The following is a 15164-nucleotide window of genomic DNA, read 5'->3' on the forward strand; positions in this document are numbered from 1 at the left end:
AACGTGTTTGTTTTATCCACAGGAGAATGTTTAATTTTAAAACTATAATGGCTGAAAACTGAGAAATAATGATTTTTTTAATTTTTTTCAGTGTTTCTCATTAGAACGCATTTAGAATAAAAAATTCTTAGCAAAATGTACTATCCACAGAAAGCCTAATTGGTGGCGAAAAAAACGAGATATAGATCATTTTCTTGTGATAAGTAGTAATAAAGTTATTAGGGAATAAAAGGGAGGAGCACTGACAATTGCTCTGGTCCGATAAAAACCCTTGGGGGTGAACTGGTTAATATGTTTGTGTTGTATATTAGTGTAAGCACATGCATGGACCCACTACAGGTCCACCTTAAAATCTCCCAATCTCTGTGCAAACATAGAATTCACAAAGTTTGCCATGCGAAAGAAGGATGTCTTAAGAAGACTTTTCTGGCAAAGCAAAAAGAAAAGATTCCATGGTTATTTGAATGATCAATTCCAAACACCTTTGATAACTAAAATGGGATAGCATTTTATCTAGTTAATTCATGTTATAGCAATAAATTAATCTTTTAGCTGACAGGAATGCCAGATATTTTCTTTGTGTTTTCTTAATCAACCGTTAAAAGTAAGGGGGAAAAAAATCATGATTTGACGACTTTTTGTCAGACTAAACAAGCCTGACTAATACAAATATGTACAGTCGCACTCTGCATGCAACACTTTAATTTCACACTTCTACATAGAGGGAGACGTGATGATTAGCCCATTATGTGACAATGAATGGTTCATATGCTCAGCTGCCAAAGGTAAAATGTGTTGCGAAGGATAAGAGAAGTACTAAAACATTTGTCTGGAAAGGCGTTGGGCCTGTCAGTAGTTGGAGTTGTGACTTGTTGTCAGCCAGGTGCTGCAAGATAAGTAGGAGATGAGTTGGTTGTAAAATGAAGGATACAATAGTAGTGCCCCTGGCACTGCTCACCATGCTTAAAAAAATAACTCTGTTGCTCAAATATCACATCATTGAGTTGGTGACAGCTCTCTTGGATGTATACGTAGTTCCATCTGCTTGCTAGAACTGGCTGTGTAAAGCTTCTTACACACTCAATAGTTGCCCCCGGAGATAATCATGCATTGATTTCTACACACACACGCACACACTCACGCACACGCACACACACACACGCTGTACAAACATATCACTACATAACACAATGGAGCAGCTGTAATGATGCTACATTTTCACAACAAACAGCCACGGAAAATAGTTTTTACCATTTGACATCTATTGTATGTACAAAGCGTAAAGGACACCTGAACTGATTCGGACAGCACAGCATTAGAGGGATAGGCAGTATTTCCCTGTAGATTTGGCCCTAGTGGAAATAGGCCCTTACAGTAAGGCACAATGCAATTCCCATCAGGAAGGTATGATTTCTGGGACTGAAATGAACAGGTTAGAACTAAGCTAAAAATTGTTAGTTATGGCTAGGAAAAAGTAGAGTTAGATTAGGGTTGACAAAACTTCAATTCACCAATACTAACAATTCATTGATAGGTTAGTGAATTGCGTATTTTGTGTTACGGTGCAACTGAACTGTATAAGGTTTTTATGTTGTCCTCTGAGGTGCAATTATCTACACACCATTTCTTTGTCTGTGTGAAGTCCCATTCCTCAGATATTTCCAAATATTCTTTTTTTTTTGTTTCAGTAGTATAGGCATAATGTAAACTAGTTGTCCTAGAGAAATTCTGCCCTGAGATTGGAGTCTTTTTACACTACAGTTTAATGGTATCCCTACAAATAGTCAGGGGATTGCCAGATTATATGAAATTTGGAGTCACGTTACTGATAATAAATCGAAAAAGGGATCCGCACACAAACTTTTCAAGAACAATGTAGTTTTATTGTTTCAATGCACACATACACCACATCTGATTGTCCAAGCCGACAATCGTTTCGGGGCCTATCTGGTCCCCTTTATTAAGGCATATGTCTGCCTGCTTATGCCGTAAAAAAAGGGACCGGATAGGCCCCGAAACCATCGTCGGCTTGGACGATCAGATGTCATGTATGTGTGCATTAGAACAATAAAGCTACGTTGTTCCTGCAAAGTCTGTATGTGGATCCCTTTTTCGATTTATTGGATTACTGTTGTTACAGGATCCTTGCATCAGCCTCGTTCCATTGCAGTTGTGGGGTTCTTTTGATCGAATGTTACTGATATTAACCTGCTTACAAAGTGTCTTTATCGGTAATTAAAGCTCATTTGGCATCCTAGATGGCAATTTTAAAACATCGCTGAACAAAAAAAACGGTAGAAGGTAATTTATTTTAAAGATGTTTTAATGTTATTTTTGTCTTTTCTGGGGTAGGGTTAGTATGTCCCTCTGTACATTACTTTCAGTTACGGTAGTCATAGCTCTCTGCATTATGTTTACATATTTTCAGACTTTTTGTATGTGTATACTATCGTTGAGTGTCATCATACATAAATATCTTAATATATATATGTATATAAATGAATTATTACAAGAAGCTTAGGGCTATTTATTCACCTGCGCGTGAAATCTGCAGTTTATTTTGGCACTGATGCAGGGTTTCAGCTTAATGACACTATTTCCTGTAGCAGTTTTGTCGTTTTTGCCCGCTTCCTGATGTCTCACTCTAACCTCTTCCCTTAGGATTAATTGCTTCCGGAAATCTAACCTTAAATTCCCCCACTTACTTTAACCCTTTTCTAACCCTTTAATCCTAACTTGCTAACCCTAATCCATAAAACTAACTTCCCCTACTCTGTCCCCAGCCCTCCTAAACAGATACTCACCTTCATCACAGTCTAACCCATCTCCAGCCAAAATCTACAGCATTGGGTAATTTGGTTTTCAGCGTTGTGTTTGGGATATATAATAGCCAATTTCCCAGTGCCAAAAATAATCCCAGGTAGCCAAAAATATCAAAATCAACAACTCATTTTAACTGATTTGTAAGTTTCCATAGACCCATAAAGTTTATACTGACGTCTTCAGATGTCATTAAGAGGCACGTGACAAGCAAATCACTGTAGGAACTACTTAAGAATTTGTGTAATTAAAACTCATGTTTCATTGAGCACAGATCTCTCTTGAGCAATATGCAGTTCTTTTATGGCAGTAACTTTGCTTTGGCTGGATGGGTGTCAGAAGTAAAAAGAGGCAGTTGGCAGATATCAAACATCACTAAAGAAACATGTTGAAATCTGAGGTCTTGGAAGATTGTTATTGTGTAACCAGTGTGATAGGGTGTCAGTTGCCTTGCAAGAGAAGGTTGTGGATGGAATATATGTGTCACCTCGTTTGAGGTATTGGGTTAGATAAAGCTCCAGGAAAAAAAAAAAAAAAAACTGCATGAGTAAAATAGGCTCTTTCAAGAGCCGGTTTAGGGTCCTGGAGTTGGCCAGGGGAGAGTGGGTGGGTTCCCTGGCCATCTGGCCCAGCCTGGGTTTTACACCTGTGCAGGGTGGAGCACAGGTGCTGTATAAAAGTCAGCCAGGCTGACCAGGAAGTAGCTCACTGGGTTCCTATACTCTGGAGGGAACAGAGCTCTCACGCATGGAGGAAAAACTAATCTTTGCATGTCTAAATGTAAGTTGCCATTTGCTGGACTGTCTTATTGAAACCCTGTTTATGTGTAGTCAGTTAGGGACTAAAAGTGAGACAGGTAGTTGCTCAGCCGAGCAAGGTTTTGTTTTGCTGTTTGTATTTTCTGGCAACTGTTTATTTTCAAAAATAAACCAGGCAGGAGCCTGACTTTTACAAAATTGGAAGCCTGCTGTCTCGTCTATGAACTTTCCCATCCCCGTTGCTAGGGGAGACCGCTACAATTGCAGTCGGTCGCAGCACAGCAACAGGCTAATGAAGCCCAGCAAGAGGCTAACCGACTGTTGGCCGCACAACTATCTGACGTGGCCACAGCTGTGGAAGAGGATCGTAAAACCCTTACAGAGGTGGTGCAGCAGTTGGCACAACGCACTAGGGAGGGGAACCCGGATTCTCGCAGTAACACGGGATCCATTCGAGCCAGCCACTTTCTTCAAAAGATGACACCACACGATGATGTGGAGGCCTTCCTCCATACCTTTGAACGGACTGCAGAGAGGGAGGCCTGGCCTACAGCTGAGTGGGCCGGACTGATGGCGCCTTTCCTAAGTGGGGACTCTCAGAAAGCATACTTTGACTTGGCCCCAGAGGATGCTAAAAGTTATGAGAAACTAAAAGCAGAGATACTTCGCCGACTGGGCGTCACTCCCGCTGTACGGGCCCAGCGTGTGCATAAGTGGACTTACCGCCCTGAAGTGTCACCACGATCACAGATGCATGACCTGGTTTATCTGGTGAAAAAGTGGTTACAGCCCGAGACCCTTACACCTGCCCAGATCGTGGAGAGGGTCACTATGGATCAGTTCCTCAGATCTCTGCCTCCTAAACTGCGTAAGTGGGTGAGCCATGCCGATCCAACGTCAGCCAACGACCTGGTCGAGATGATTGAGCGCTTCATTGCTGCGGAGGATTTCCTAGCCTGGTCTCCAGCAAAGGAGGCTACCCTGCAGAGGCGAGTCCCTCACCTAGCTGGTGGAAGGAGGGCTGCTCCCCGGGAACCCGGAGGTGACAGACAGTATGGTGAGAAACCCAAAGATGAAATTAAAGGCAGTACACACTTTCCCTCGGGAGTACGCAACCTCATACAGTGTTGGAGATGCAATGAATGGGGTCATATTGCGGCTCGGTGTCCCTTACCTGCGGAGGCTATGGAGTGTGACTACGCTCGAAAGATGTCCCTCTTCGCCCGGCCGGTATGTACTGTTGATACTGACTTACACATGTCAGTTGTGAAAATTAATGGAAGATTTGTTCATGCGTTGCTAGATTCAGGCAGTTTAGTGACTCTAGTGCATGCTAAACTGGTGAACTCTGATCAGCTTAATGAACCCCGCATTGGGGTCATTTGCATACATGGTGACTCTAAAAGTTATCCCACTGCTTTTGTGACTTTTGAAACTGATTGTGGAACTGTTTGCCATGAGGTGGGTGTGTCCTCAGTGCTGTTGCATAGCGTAATTCTGGGAAGAGACTTTCCACATTTCTGGGAATTATGGAGGGGTAAAGAACCCCGAACTTCATCTCCTAACAAGGACTCAGAGAACTGTACCCCTGAAAATGAGGTACCCAGGGAGATTTTGAGTAATCTGGGTGCCAATGGCAATGAAGCTGATATTTCTCCCTTGACTGTGTTTGCAGGTGAACCCGAAGTTCCTCTGGAGCCTTCCATAGAGCCTGCGATGCGGGATTTGGAGGTCTCCAGAGATAACTTTGGGACAGCCCAGCTGAGGGATCCCACCCTGACTAGGGCCTGGGAAAATGTCATTATGATTGATGGTACACCTCAGGGGTCTGAGACGGAAAATGCATTTCCTCATTTTGTGGTGGTAAATGACCTATTGTACCGAATGAACCAGGTGAGAGAAAGCCTGGTCGAGCAGTTGGTAGTGCCCCAACCCTTTCGCAAAACGGTGTTAGACCTAGCTCATAAGCATGTCCTGGGGGGTCACCTCGGGGCAGAGAAGACTCAGCAACGGGTCTTACAGAGGTTCTATTGGCCAGGTGTCTTTGCCGATGTAAAGAGATTTTGTGAATCTTGCCCAGACTGCCAATTGACGGCCCCGATGGCTCACTTCCGAGGCCCTCTGGTTCCCTTGCCTATTATTGATATACCTTTTGAGCGGATGGCAATGGATCTGGTTGGGCCCCTTGGTAAGTCAGCCAGGGGTCACCAATACATTCTTGTGATCTTAGATTACGCTACACGCTACCCTGAGGCAATACCGTTAAGAAACATGGCCTCTAAGACCATTGCAAAAGAGTTAATGCATGTGTTCTCCCGCACTGGTATACCAAAGGAGATCCTCACGGATCAGGGAACCCCCTTTATGTCAAAAATCATGAAGGAGTTGTGCAGACTTCTGGGAATAAAGCAGCTCCGCACATCGGTCTACCATCCACAGACCGATGGGCTGGTGGAGCGATTTAACAAGACTCTAAAAGGGATGTTAAAGAAAGTTGTAGAAAAAGATGGTAGAGATTGGGACTGTCTTCTACCATATCTCATGTTTGTGGTTAGAGAAGTTCCCCAGGCCTCTACGGGGTTTTCTCCGTTTGAACTAGTGTACGGGAGACGTCCTCGGGGACTTCTTGACATTGCGAAAGAATCGTGGGAACAAGAATCCACTCCCCACAAGAGCGTAATTGAACACGTATCTAGCATGCAAGATAGGATCTCTGCTGTTATGCCAGTCGTTCGGGAACACATGCAACGAGCACAAGAAGCCCAAAGTCGGGTTTACAACCGATCAGCCAAGGTGAGGTCTTTCAACCCTGGGGATCGTGTGTTGGTCTTGATTCCCACTGTGGAAAGCAAATTCTTGGCAAAGTGGCAGGGGCCGTATGAAATTCGTGAGAAAGTGAGTGAAGTTAACTATAAAGTTTACCAGCCAGATAAACGAAAGAAAGAGCAAATTTACCATGTCAATCTGATAAAGCCGTGGAAAGATAGAGAGGTTATGTCAGCCACTGTGCAGGTGCATTCCACCATCCAGGAGGGGGTGCGAGAGGTAAAAATTGCAGATTCACTGTCCAGCATCCAAAAGCAGGAGGTCAGAGAATTTTTACAAAGGAATGCCGATGTGTTTTCAGAGTTACCAGGTTGTACCTCCATTATCAAACATGACATTATTACGGATGACAAAGTTCGCGTTCGCCTAAAGCCCTATAGAATTCCAGAAGCTCGCAGGCAGGCTGTAAAAAAAGAGGTTGAAAAAATGCTAGAATTGGGAGTCATTGAAAGGTCTACGAGTGAGTGGAGTAGCCCCATTGTTTTAGTCTCAAAACCAGATGGGTCCCTGAGATTTTGTAATGATTTCCGTAAGTTAAATGCAGTGTCAAAATTCGATGCCTACCCGATGCCGAGAATTGATGAGCTGACTGAGAGATTAGGACCAGCAAGATATATTACAACTCTGGATCTTACTAGGGGTTACTGGCAGGTCCCGTTAACAAATAAAGCTAGAGAGAAGACTGCGTTCTCCACCCCTTATGGCCTATTCCAGTATATACGCATGCCCTTTGGATTGCAGGGAGCCCCTGCAACATTTCAGCGTATGATGGATGAGATATTGCGCCCACATCAGCACTTTGCAGCAGCATATTTGGATGATGTGGTCGTGTTTAGCATGGACTGGGAAAGTCCTCTCCATAAACTTCAGGCGGTGGTAAATTCAATAAGACAGGCAGGGTTAACCGCCAACCCAAAGAAATGCACGATAGGATTAGAGGAGGCCCGTTACCTTGGACACATAATTGGGCGGGGTCTCATAAAGCCACAGCTAAACAAAGTGGAAGCTATCAAAGACTGGCCTAGGCCAACCACAAAAAAACAGGTGAGGACGTTTCTTGGCATGATAGGGTACTATCGGAAGTTTATCCCGAATTTTGCCACTACAGCAGCCCCATTAACAGACTTAACAAAAGGGAAGGAGTCAGTAATGGGGAAATGGAATCCTGCAGCGGAAAGAGCATTTCAAGAGCTGAAATTAGCTCTTTGTAATCAACCGGTGTTAATCGCCCCAAATTTTAAAAGCCAGTTTATAGTGCAAACGGATGCTTCAAGTGTGGGCTTGGGGGCGGTCCTGTCACAGTTGGTCAGAGGTGAGGAGCACCCAGTGGTTTATTTGAGCCGAAAGTTGACACCTGCTGAGAAGAACTATAGCATCGTGGAGCGAGAGTGTTTGGCGATTAAATGGGCACTGGAATCTCTACGATACTATCTGTTAGGGCGGAAGTTCAGGCTCATCACTGATCACTCACCCCTGACCTGGATGTCCCAGGCCAAAGAAAGAAATGCTAGGGTTACCAGATGGTTCCTATCCCTTCAGAATTTCACTTTCATCATTGAACATCGTGCAGGGAAATTGCAAGGTAATGCGGATGCCTTATCAAGGACACACTGTATGGTCGCAAACAGTGTCCGACCCCACGGGTTCGAACAGAGGGGGGGGATATGTGATAGGGTGTCAGTTGCCTTGCAAGAGAAGGTTGTGGATGGAATATATGTGTCACCTCGTTTGAGGTATTGGGTTAGATAAAGCTCCAGGAAAAAAAAAAAAAAAAAAAAAAAAACTGCATGAGTAAAATAGGCTCTTTCAAGAGCCGGTTTAGGGTCCTGGAGTTGGCCAGGGGAGAGTGGGTGGGTTCCCTGGCCATCTGGCCCAGCCCGGGTTTTACACCTGTGCAGGGTGGAGCACAGGTGCTGTATAAAAGTCAGCCAGGCTGACCAGGAAGTAGCTCACTGGGTTCCTAAACTCTGGAGGGAACAGAGCTCTCACGCATGGAGGAAAAACTAATCTTTGCATGTCTAAATGTAAGTTGCCATTTGCTGGACTGTCTTATTGAAACCCTGTTTATGTGTAGTCAGTTAGGGACTAAAAGTGAGACAGCTAGTTGCTCAGCCGAGCAAGGTTTTGTTTTGCTGTTTGTATTTTCTGGCAACTGTTTATTTTCAAAAATAAACCAGGCAGGAGCCTGACTTTTACAAAATTGGAAGCCTGCTGTCTCGTCTATGAACTTTCCCATCCCCGTTGCTAGGGGAGACCGCTACACCAGCCTTAACAATGTGCTGTACTGCATGGAATTGTATCTCATTCCCATTCTACTATGTTGTTTACAAATCGTATTATGGAAAATACTTTGCCAATATTTTCGAGTTGTACTTTATGATCCTTATTCAAAATCTAGGCTCACAAAGCTCTTTGCATTCCTGATGGTATTAAACTTACAGTGTATATTTGTATCGGATAATATGTGTTTGAAGCAAAAATGTCAGCACAGGTAGATATAGTTTACTTTAAGGGTAGGATACCTTATGATTTCTGCAATCCCAACAAATGTCTCACAACTCTATCTGTAACCTTCAGCACTCCATACAAGTGTCAGGCACTCACAGGGGAGGACACAAAAAGAACCATTAGGTCACGGATTTGGCCCCCTTTGCTCCATGGCCCTGTGGTGACTTTTGTGGCTATTGCTGCACCACAGCTTCTCAGCCAATCACAGAACAAGTATGCAGTTCAAGTGTCCCAATTCCACTCTGCCTCTGTTGTCTGCTTGCTTGTTGCAGGTGTGTTACTCAGAAACGAATGATCACAAAAGATCCTCATTGCAGTTTTCATATTTATCATGTATAGGTCCAGTTTAAAATGACTGATACCTTACGCAGTAAATTCATTTTTACAGCAGGAATGCCACAGCAGCTGGTCTGGTACTTAGTATAAAGGACCACCGTCGCGAAAATCTTAAAATATAAAATATATATAAACACATACAAATAAGAAGTATGTTTCTTCCAGAGTACAATGAGCCATAAATTACTTCTCTCCTATGTTGCTGTCACTTACAGTAAGTAGTAGAAATCTGACATTGCCAACGCGTTTTAGAATAGTTCATCTCTCCATAGGGGATTCTCAGCATGGCCTTTATTCTTTATAAAGATACTCCCTGAAAAAGATTTATACAAAGATACTGGGCAACCTTCCTGCTCACCGTACACTTTTTTAGCACTTGGATGGAGCTACTACCATTCACTAAGTGCTTTTAAAAATAAATAAAATCCCTGAGAATCCCCCATGAGGAGATGGGCTAGTCAAAATCCTGTTGGTTCTGTCAGATTTCTTGTACTTACTGACATCAAGGCTGTAGTGGTCTCATACCACTTTATAAAATCCCATAAACGTATCAAGGCATTGGGGGCCACAAAATATTTTTGCCTCTCAGTGTTACTACCTCCATTCACAGATCCTCTGAGGACATTTTTCCAAAAGTTGCATGTTAGGATAATGCATGTACCTTAGGAGAGGAGACGATGCGAGGACAGCAGCCCTTGTGGCTCACAGTCTGGGAGCTCAGATAGCCTGGGGCAGGAGTGTGCTTGGTTAGGAGTGTAGCCCGGTCAAATGACAATTTGTATAGTCAGCCTAGCCAGGATCAATGCCAATTTGCATATTCAGCCAAGCCAGAATTAATGCCAATTCGGGTAGCAAGCCAAACCAGGATCAATGCCAATTTGGGTAGTCAGACAAGCCAAGGTTGGACACAGATTGCAGGAACAGGATACAAGGGCAGAATACAGGAATAGGATGCAGGTCAGACACCAACACTAGCTGCAAGACTACAGCACTGAGCGCTGAGTTTTGCTGGGTTTTATGGACTGTTTGGTGCATAATTGTGAACATGCAAAGGAGTTGCTACACAAAGCCCTTTGACCCCGCACACCACAACACACCGCCGGCGCATACACAAACACGTGACCCCATTCATGCAGTTGCACACATGAACCCCTATGCGGTGACCCGTCTGTGTCAGCTGTCCAGCCCGTGATGGTTCGTGAATCTGACAATGCGTCAGAATGTTTACTATTTGAAAAGCTGGTTATTAAATGTATTGCATGTGTCCTGGTAATAACCATTTATAAGATTTATAATTTTCCAGCTGTAGTCACCCTATTTTGTTTTTAGGGTTAGTTGATGAGGTTTTCAGTACTTGCACTACAGTTGTGCCACATTTTGGCCCACTTGCTGAAACCTTTTTTTTTTATCATTATTTTTACAATATGTTTAGGGATTTCAGGAATTTGCTCCATGTTTTTTGCATAAACTGTATACAGTGTAAACTTTTATTTTTCACAATAAAACAGTGTGAACTTTGGTGTGATATTTATAATCCTTGTTACATATTACTTATTGACACTCCTTCTCATAACTGTTTAGCTGAATATACATTTATTGAGTGAACCTCACCTTACTAATCAAAGACAATCAACTAACAAATAGTTATATTAACCCTTTGTGCCATGGTAAACTGGCTAGTGAATTTTGAAGTTCAAAAGAATTAACATTAGTATGCATTGTTTGATTGAGCAACACCCCATAGCCCTTGCCCTGATCTAGCATTTAAAATCCCTATATGTTGCTTGCAATTCCATTTGTTGCAAATAGCCGCTCCTTACGCAGGACTTGTGTTATCAAGACTATAGTACACAGCACTTTTTTCTTAAGTACACTATTAAAAATGCAGTTTTTTCCAGATGGTGGCACCTTGCTGCTTATTATGTCCATTGTAAATCAGGCCCTATGAGTTGAGATATACAGCCACTCACTGCAGTTAATGTATAGCTGTAATGTAATCTGTACATTATTAGCTGATGGAAGTGGTTAACTTGTTGATTGTATTGACAGCAGTATTTTGTTTCTAAGGAACACTTATGACGCGCAGGCTATAAATGGAATAGCTCACTTGGGATAGTATGTGTTTCCGCGGATCAGAAATGTCCAATGCACAGCTTTGTGTATAATAGATTTGTAGCTTGAGATACATGCGGTATAACAATGTTTATGAAATGCTCAATTCATTTGCTAGTGTATTATGTGCTTGTTCTGTATGTTACATGTTGGTGCTGTACAATTAAAAGTGAATTATAACAGCTACATGACATGCTTTCTCTTGTATCTACAGCATGCTCCTGCCACCCAGTTGGATCAGCAAAGCTTTCCTCTGCCACCGTTACTGTGTGTGACCCTCAGAATGGAGACTGTCCTTGTAAACCTGGGGTGGCTGGGCCCAGCTGTGACCGATGTATGGTGGGGTATTGGGGCTTTGGAGAGTATGGCTGCAGACCTTGTGACTGTGCAGGAAATTGTGATCCGTACACCGGGGACTGCATCACCAAGTGAGTTCCAGAAACTGCTCTCAGCAATCTGCCCTATTTATGTTCTGAAAATACATTGTAGATAAGATATTCTTTAGACACTCTTCAGTGACGTCTTTGTTTTAATGTATGTCCTACAGTCAATATACAATACTAAGGCATAATGTATTTACATATTTAACTTACTGTCCTGCAGATGCATTATGGAAGTTACTTTGTTACCTCATGTGGAGGGAAAATTTGTACACACCTCTTGATTTGAGAAGGGTCATTTGTATGTACAGTTAATATACAGTATACTCTCAGTTAACCAGAGCTTAACCATCCAGAAGTCTCAACTAACCAGAGGCCAGCAGGGGGAGCTATTGGGTCATACCTTTTACATTTTAACGTGCAGTGGATAATACTTACAAAGCCTCTGGGTGTCGGTTCTCTTCACTCCTGTAGCTGCCGGCTGCTTCCTTGTACAGCTCATAACATGTCACCTGACCCACATATCTGACATCAGGTAATGCCTGTGTATGCCAGACACCCGGGACTCTACTGTAGAGAACAAAGTTGGGGATACAATCTTGATTATGCACTCTTGTTTAATGTTGCCACTTTTGTGATCAGCTGATATTGCTAAATAGTGTTATTTTTGCTGAAATAAGCCCATATTTCAGATCACCTCATTTATAAAATTGATGGTCAGCTCAAACGATCACCATTTTTTTTAATTGCCACTTAGATCACCAAAGGAAGAATGCTATTGGCTTCAGTAGATCAGAATGATAAACAAAGTAATTGTTTTTATCCAACACCCTGATTCTTCTGGCATAGATCACCACCTTAAAGAGAACCCGAGGTGGGTTTGAAGAATATTATCTGCATACAGAGGCTGGATTTGCCTATACAGCCCAGCCTCTGTTGCTATACCAAACCCCCCTAAGGTCCCCCTGCACCCTGCAATCCCTCATAAATCACAGCCATGCTACTGACAACAGCTTGTCAGAGCTGGCTGTGTTTATCTCTATAGTGTCAGTCTGCTGTTCTCCCCGCCTCCTGCAGAACTCCAGTCCCCGCCTGCATCCCTTCCCTCCCTGCTGATTGGAGGGAAGGGACGGGGGCAGGGACCAGAGCTATGCAGGAGGAGGGGGAGCAGCTGAGACTGACACTACAGATGTAAACACAGCCTCACAGCATGGCTGTGATTTATGAGGGATTGCAGAGTGCAGGGGGACCTTAATGGGGTTTGGGATAGCAACAGAGGCTAGGCTGTATAGGCAGATCCAGCCTCTGTATGAAAATAACATTCTTCAAACACACCTCGGGTTCTCTTTAAGAAGATGTGATGTGTGGGTTTCTGTTGCCCTCACCTGTCCAGCACCCCAGGAACCCAGGACCTCATGTATTCTTGTGATGCGCAAGCAATGAATTTATGACACAGTTCTTCTTCTGGCAACCTTGTTTGGACAATGTTTGGAGTCTGAGATGCTCATAGAAGACCTCTCAGCTAATATTGGACTCCAGATTAATAAGCAAACAACCATTCTGGAGATGCTTAGCCCACATGCCACAAAACTACATAAGCCCTAACTTCACAGCCACAACTAGGATGCAGATTGTTGTAATTTGCCATATGGGATCTGAGGTCCATTCAGATAAATAGAGCTGCGGATAGCCACTTTAGGGTATCTCACTAATGGTGGCCATACATGGTACAATAAAAACGTTAGATTATCACGTTTATTCGATCTAAATGATCAAATTATCCTGTTTTTTCGAGAAAAATCAGATCGGACATGCTGGAAAAATCTGTATACTCAATCTAACGGAATAATCGAACTAAATTATCTTATCGAAAAAAAATGAAAAATTGTACCATGTATGGCCACCCTAATAGCCACAAAAGCCACGCAGGCACTTGTCACATTTATACCAGCAGAGCTACTGTAGTGAGCTAAGAACACACCACAGTAACCACAACACATAGAGGTGATTCGATGAGGATTGTTTGTTCTGTGGGAATGTGGAGAACGTCTTTAACCTGGTGGAATGAATCCTGTTTAGCTGCAGTTTCTAGTGATGTGTTTTCTGTGTTCTGCAGCATGGAAATAGACTGGTACCGTGAGATTCCTGAAAGCCTCGCTATGTTTAATGAGAGCGGAAAGTCTTGGGAATGGGAAGATGAGCAGGGATTTTCAGCACTTCGCCACTCAGGTGAGAATCCTGCTGCTCAGTGGTGCCCATTTCTCTGCATTGGCTGGCATTAGAAATCACACATACAATGTGTATTTTCATGTTTATTCTGTGTATTTCTTAATACCTGCATATCATTTCTCCTCCATAATCTTGTGCTCTATGTATCAGAATCAGAATCAGAATTTATTATCGCCAAGTACAACCGGTGGATTGTACCCGGAATTGGTTTTGGCACATACAGGGTCGTTGGTGAAGAGACAAGATATAGCATACAGTTAAGCATGGCACATACATAGACGTGGGACCAGCATACATAGGACAAAAAAAAAAAAAAACATTACAGCTTGTGCGTACAATTAAGCAGAGTGCAGCATCACATGCAGTCAAGCATGGGTCATATGTATAAAATATAGAAGCAAAAATAAAAAGCAAAACAGAGCATTACAGCACACACGTACATTTAACGTAAATACAAACATAGCAAAGCATACATTGATAGCAGGAACAGAAAAAAGTGGGACTGGAGGAGCAGCCTGAGAGCTGATATGAGCGCTGCCATTTTCGGCACTGGACGCTACACAGCGACACGCTCCCAACAAGACAGGTGCACCGATTTGTCCACGAAAGTAGAGAGAAAGAAACTGAGAAAGCACTGAGAGAGCTGAGGGGCATCATGATGGAGGCGGACAGCAGAGTTCACTCGGACCAGGTTGCCCGAGGAGTAGCGCTCCTGATTTTGAGTCCGCACGGCTAATCAGAATCAGAATCATTTATTTTGCCAATGCCCCGCAGTGTAAAGTAAAAGAGTGTAAAGGAAAAGGAGTGGATAGAAAAAGAGAGAGAGAATGGATAGCTAAAAAGAGGAGAGAGACAGAGACAGAGAGTCCCCTTTAGGACTGCAGATTGTGTACAGTCCGATAATCAGTGCTCCCAGCCGAACTGAGGGGATCACTGAGAGGGGCCACGCTTAGCATAGTTCTGGCTTGGTGCCCGGTCTGAGCTGGTCAGGTCCAGAGACCATTTGATGATGGTTGCAGGCAGAGGGGACCTGGTGGAGTGTTCAGATGTGGCCGCAAATTGAGGGCTGGATGTGGGGTGATCTTCTTGGCAGTGGCCTCATCAAGGGAGGTCTGGTCTGCGGGAGAGCTCAGAGGAGAGGAGCTCCTCCACGTGGGTGGCCTACCAGGCTGGAGTCGGCGGAGACTGCCTCTGG

General features: G+C 43.5%; 1 protein-coding gene across 1 annotated transcript in view; it reads left to right on the forward strand.

Annotated features, from left to right (window-relative positions):
• The window catches only part of NTN4 (netrin 4), a 166299-nt gene that overhangs the window by 129041 nt on the left and 22094 nt on the right, over nt 1–15164 (forward strand). Inside the window, exons 6-7 of the mRNA XM_068276785.1 lie at nt 11575–11788; nt 13857–13969. Coding sequence (XP_068132886.1) covers nt 11575–11788; nt 13857–13969 — 327 coding nt within the window. The remainder of the gene's footprint in view (nt 1–11574; nt 11789–13856; nt 13970–15164) is intronic.

This window comes from Hyperolius riggenbachi, chromosome 3 (assembly GCF_040937935.1).
Source record: "Hyperolius riggenbachi isolate aHypRig1 chromosome 3, aHypRig1.pri, whole genome shotgun sequence".
Lineage (NCBI taxonomy): Eukaryota > Metazoa > Chordata > Amphibia > Anura > Hyperoliidae > Hyperolius > Hyperolius riggenbachi.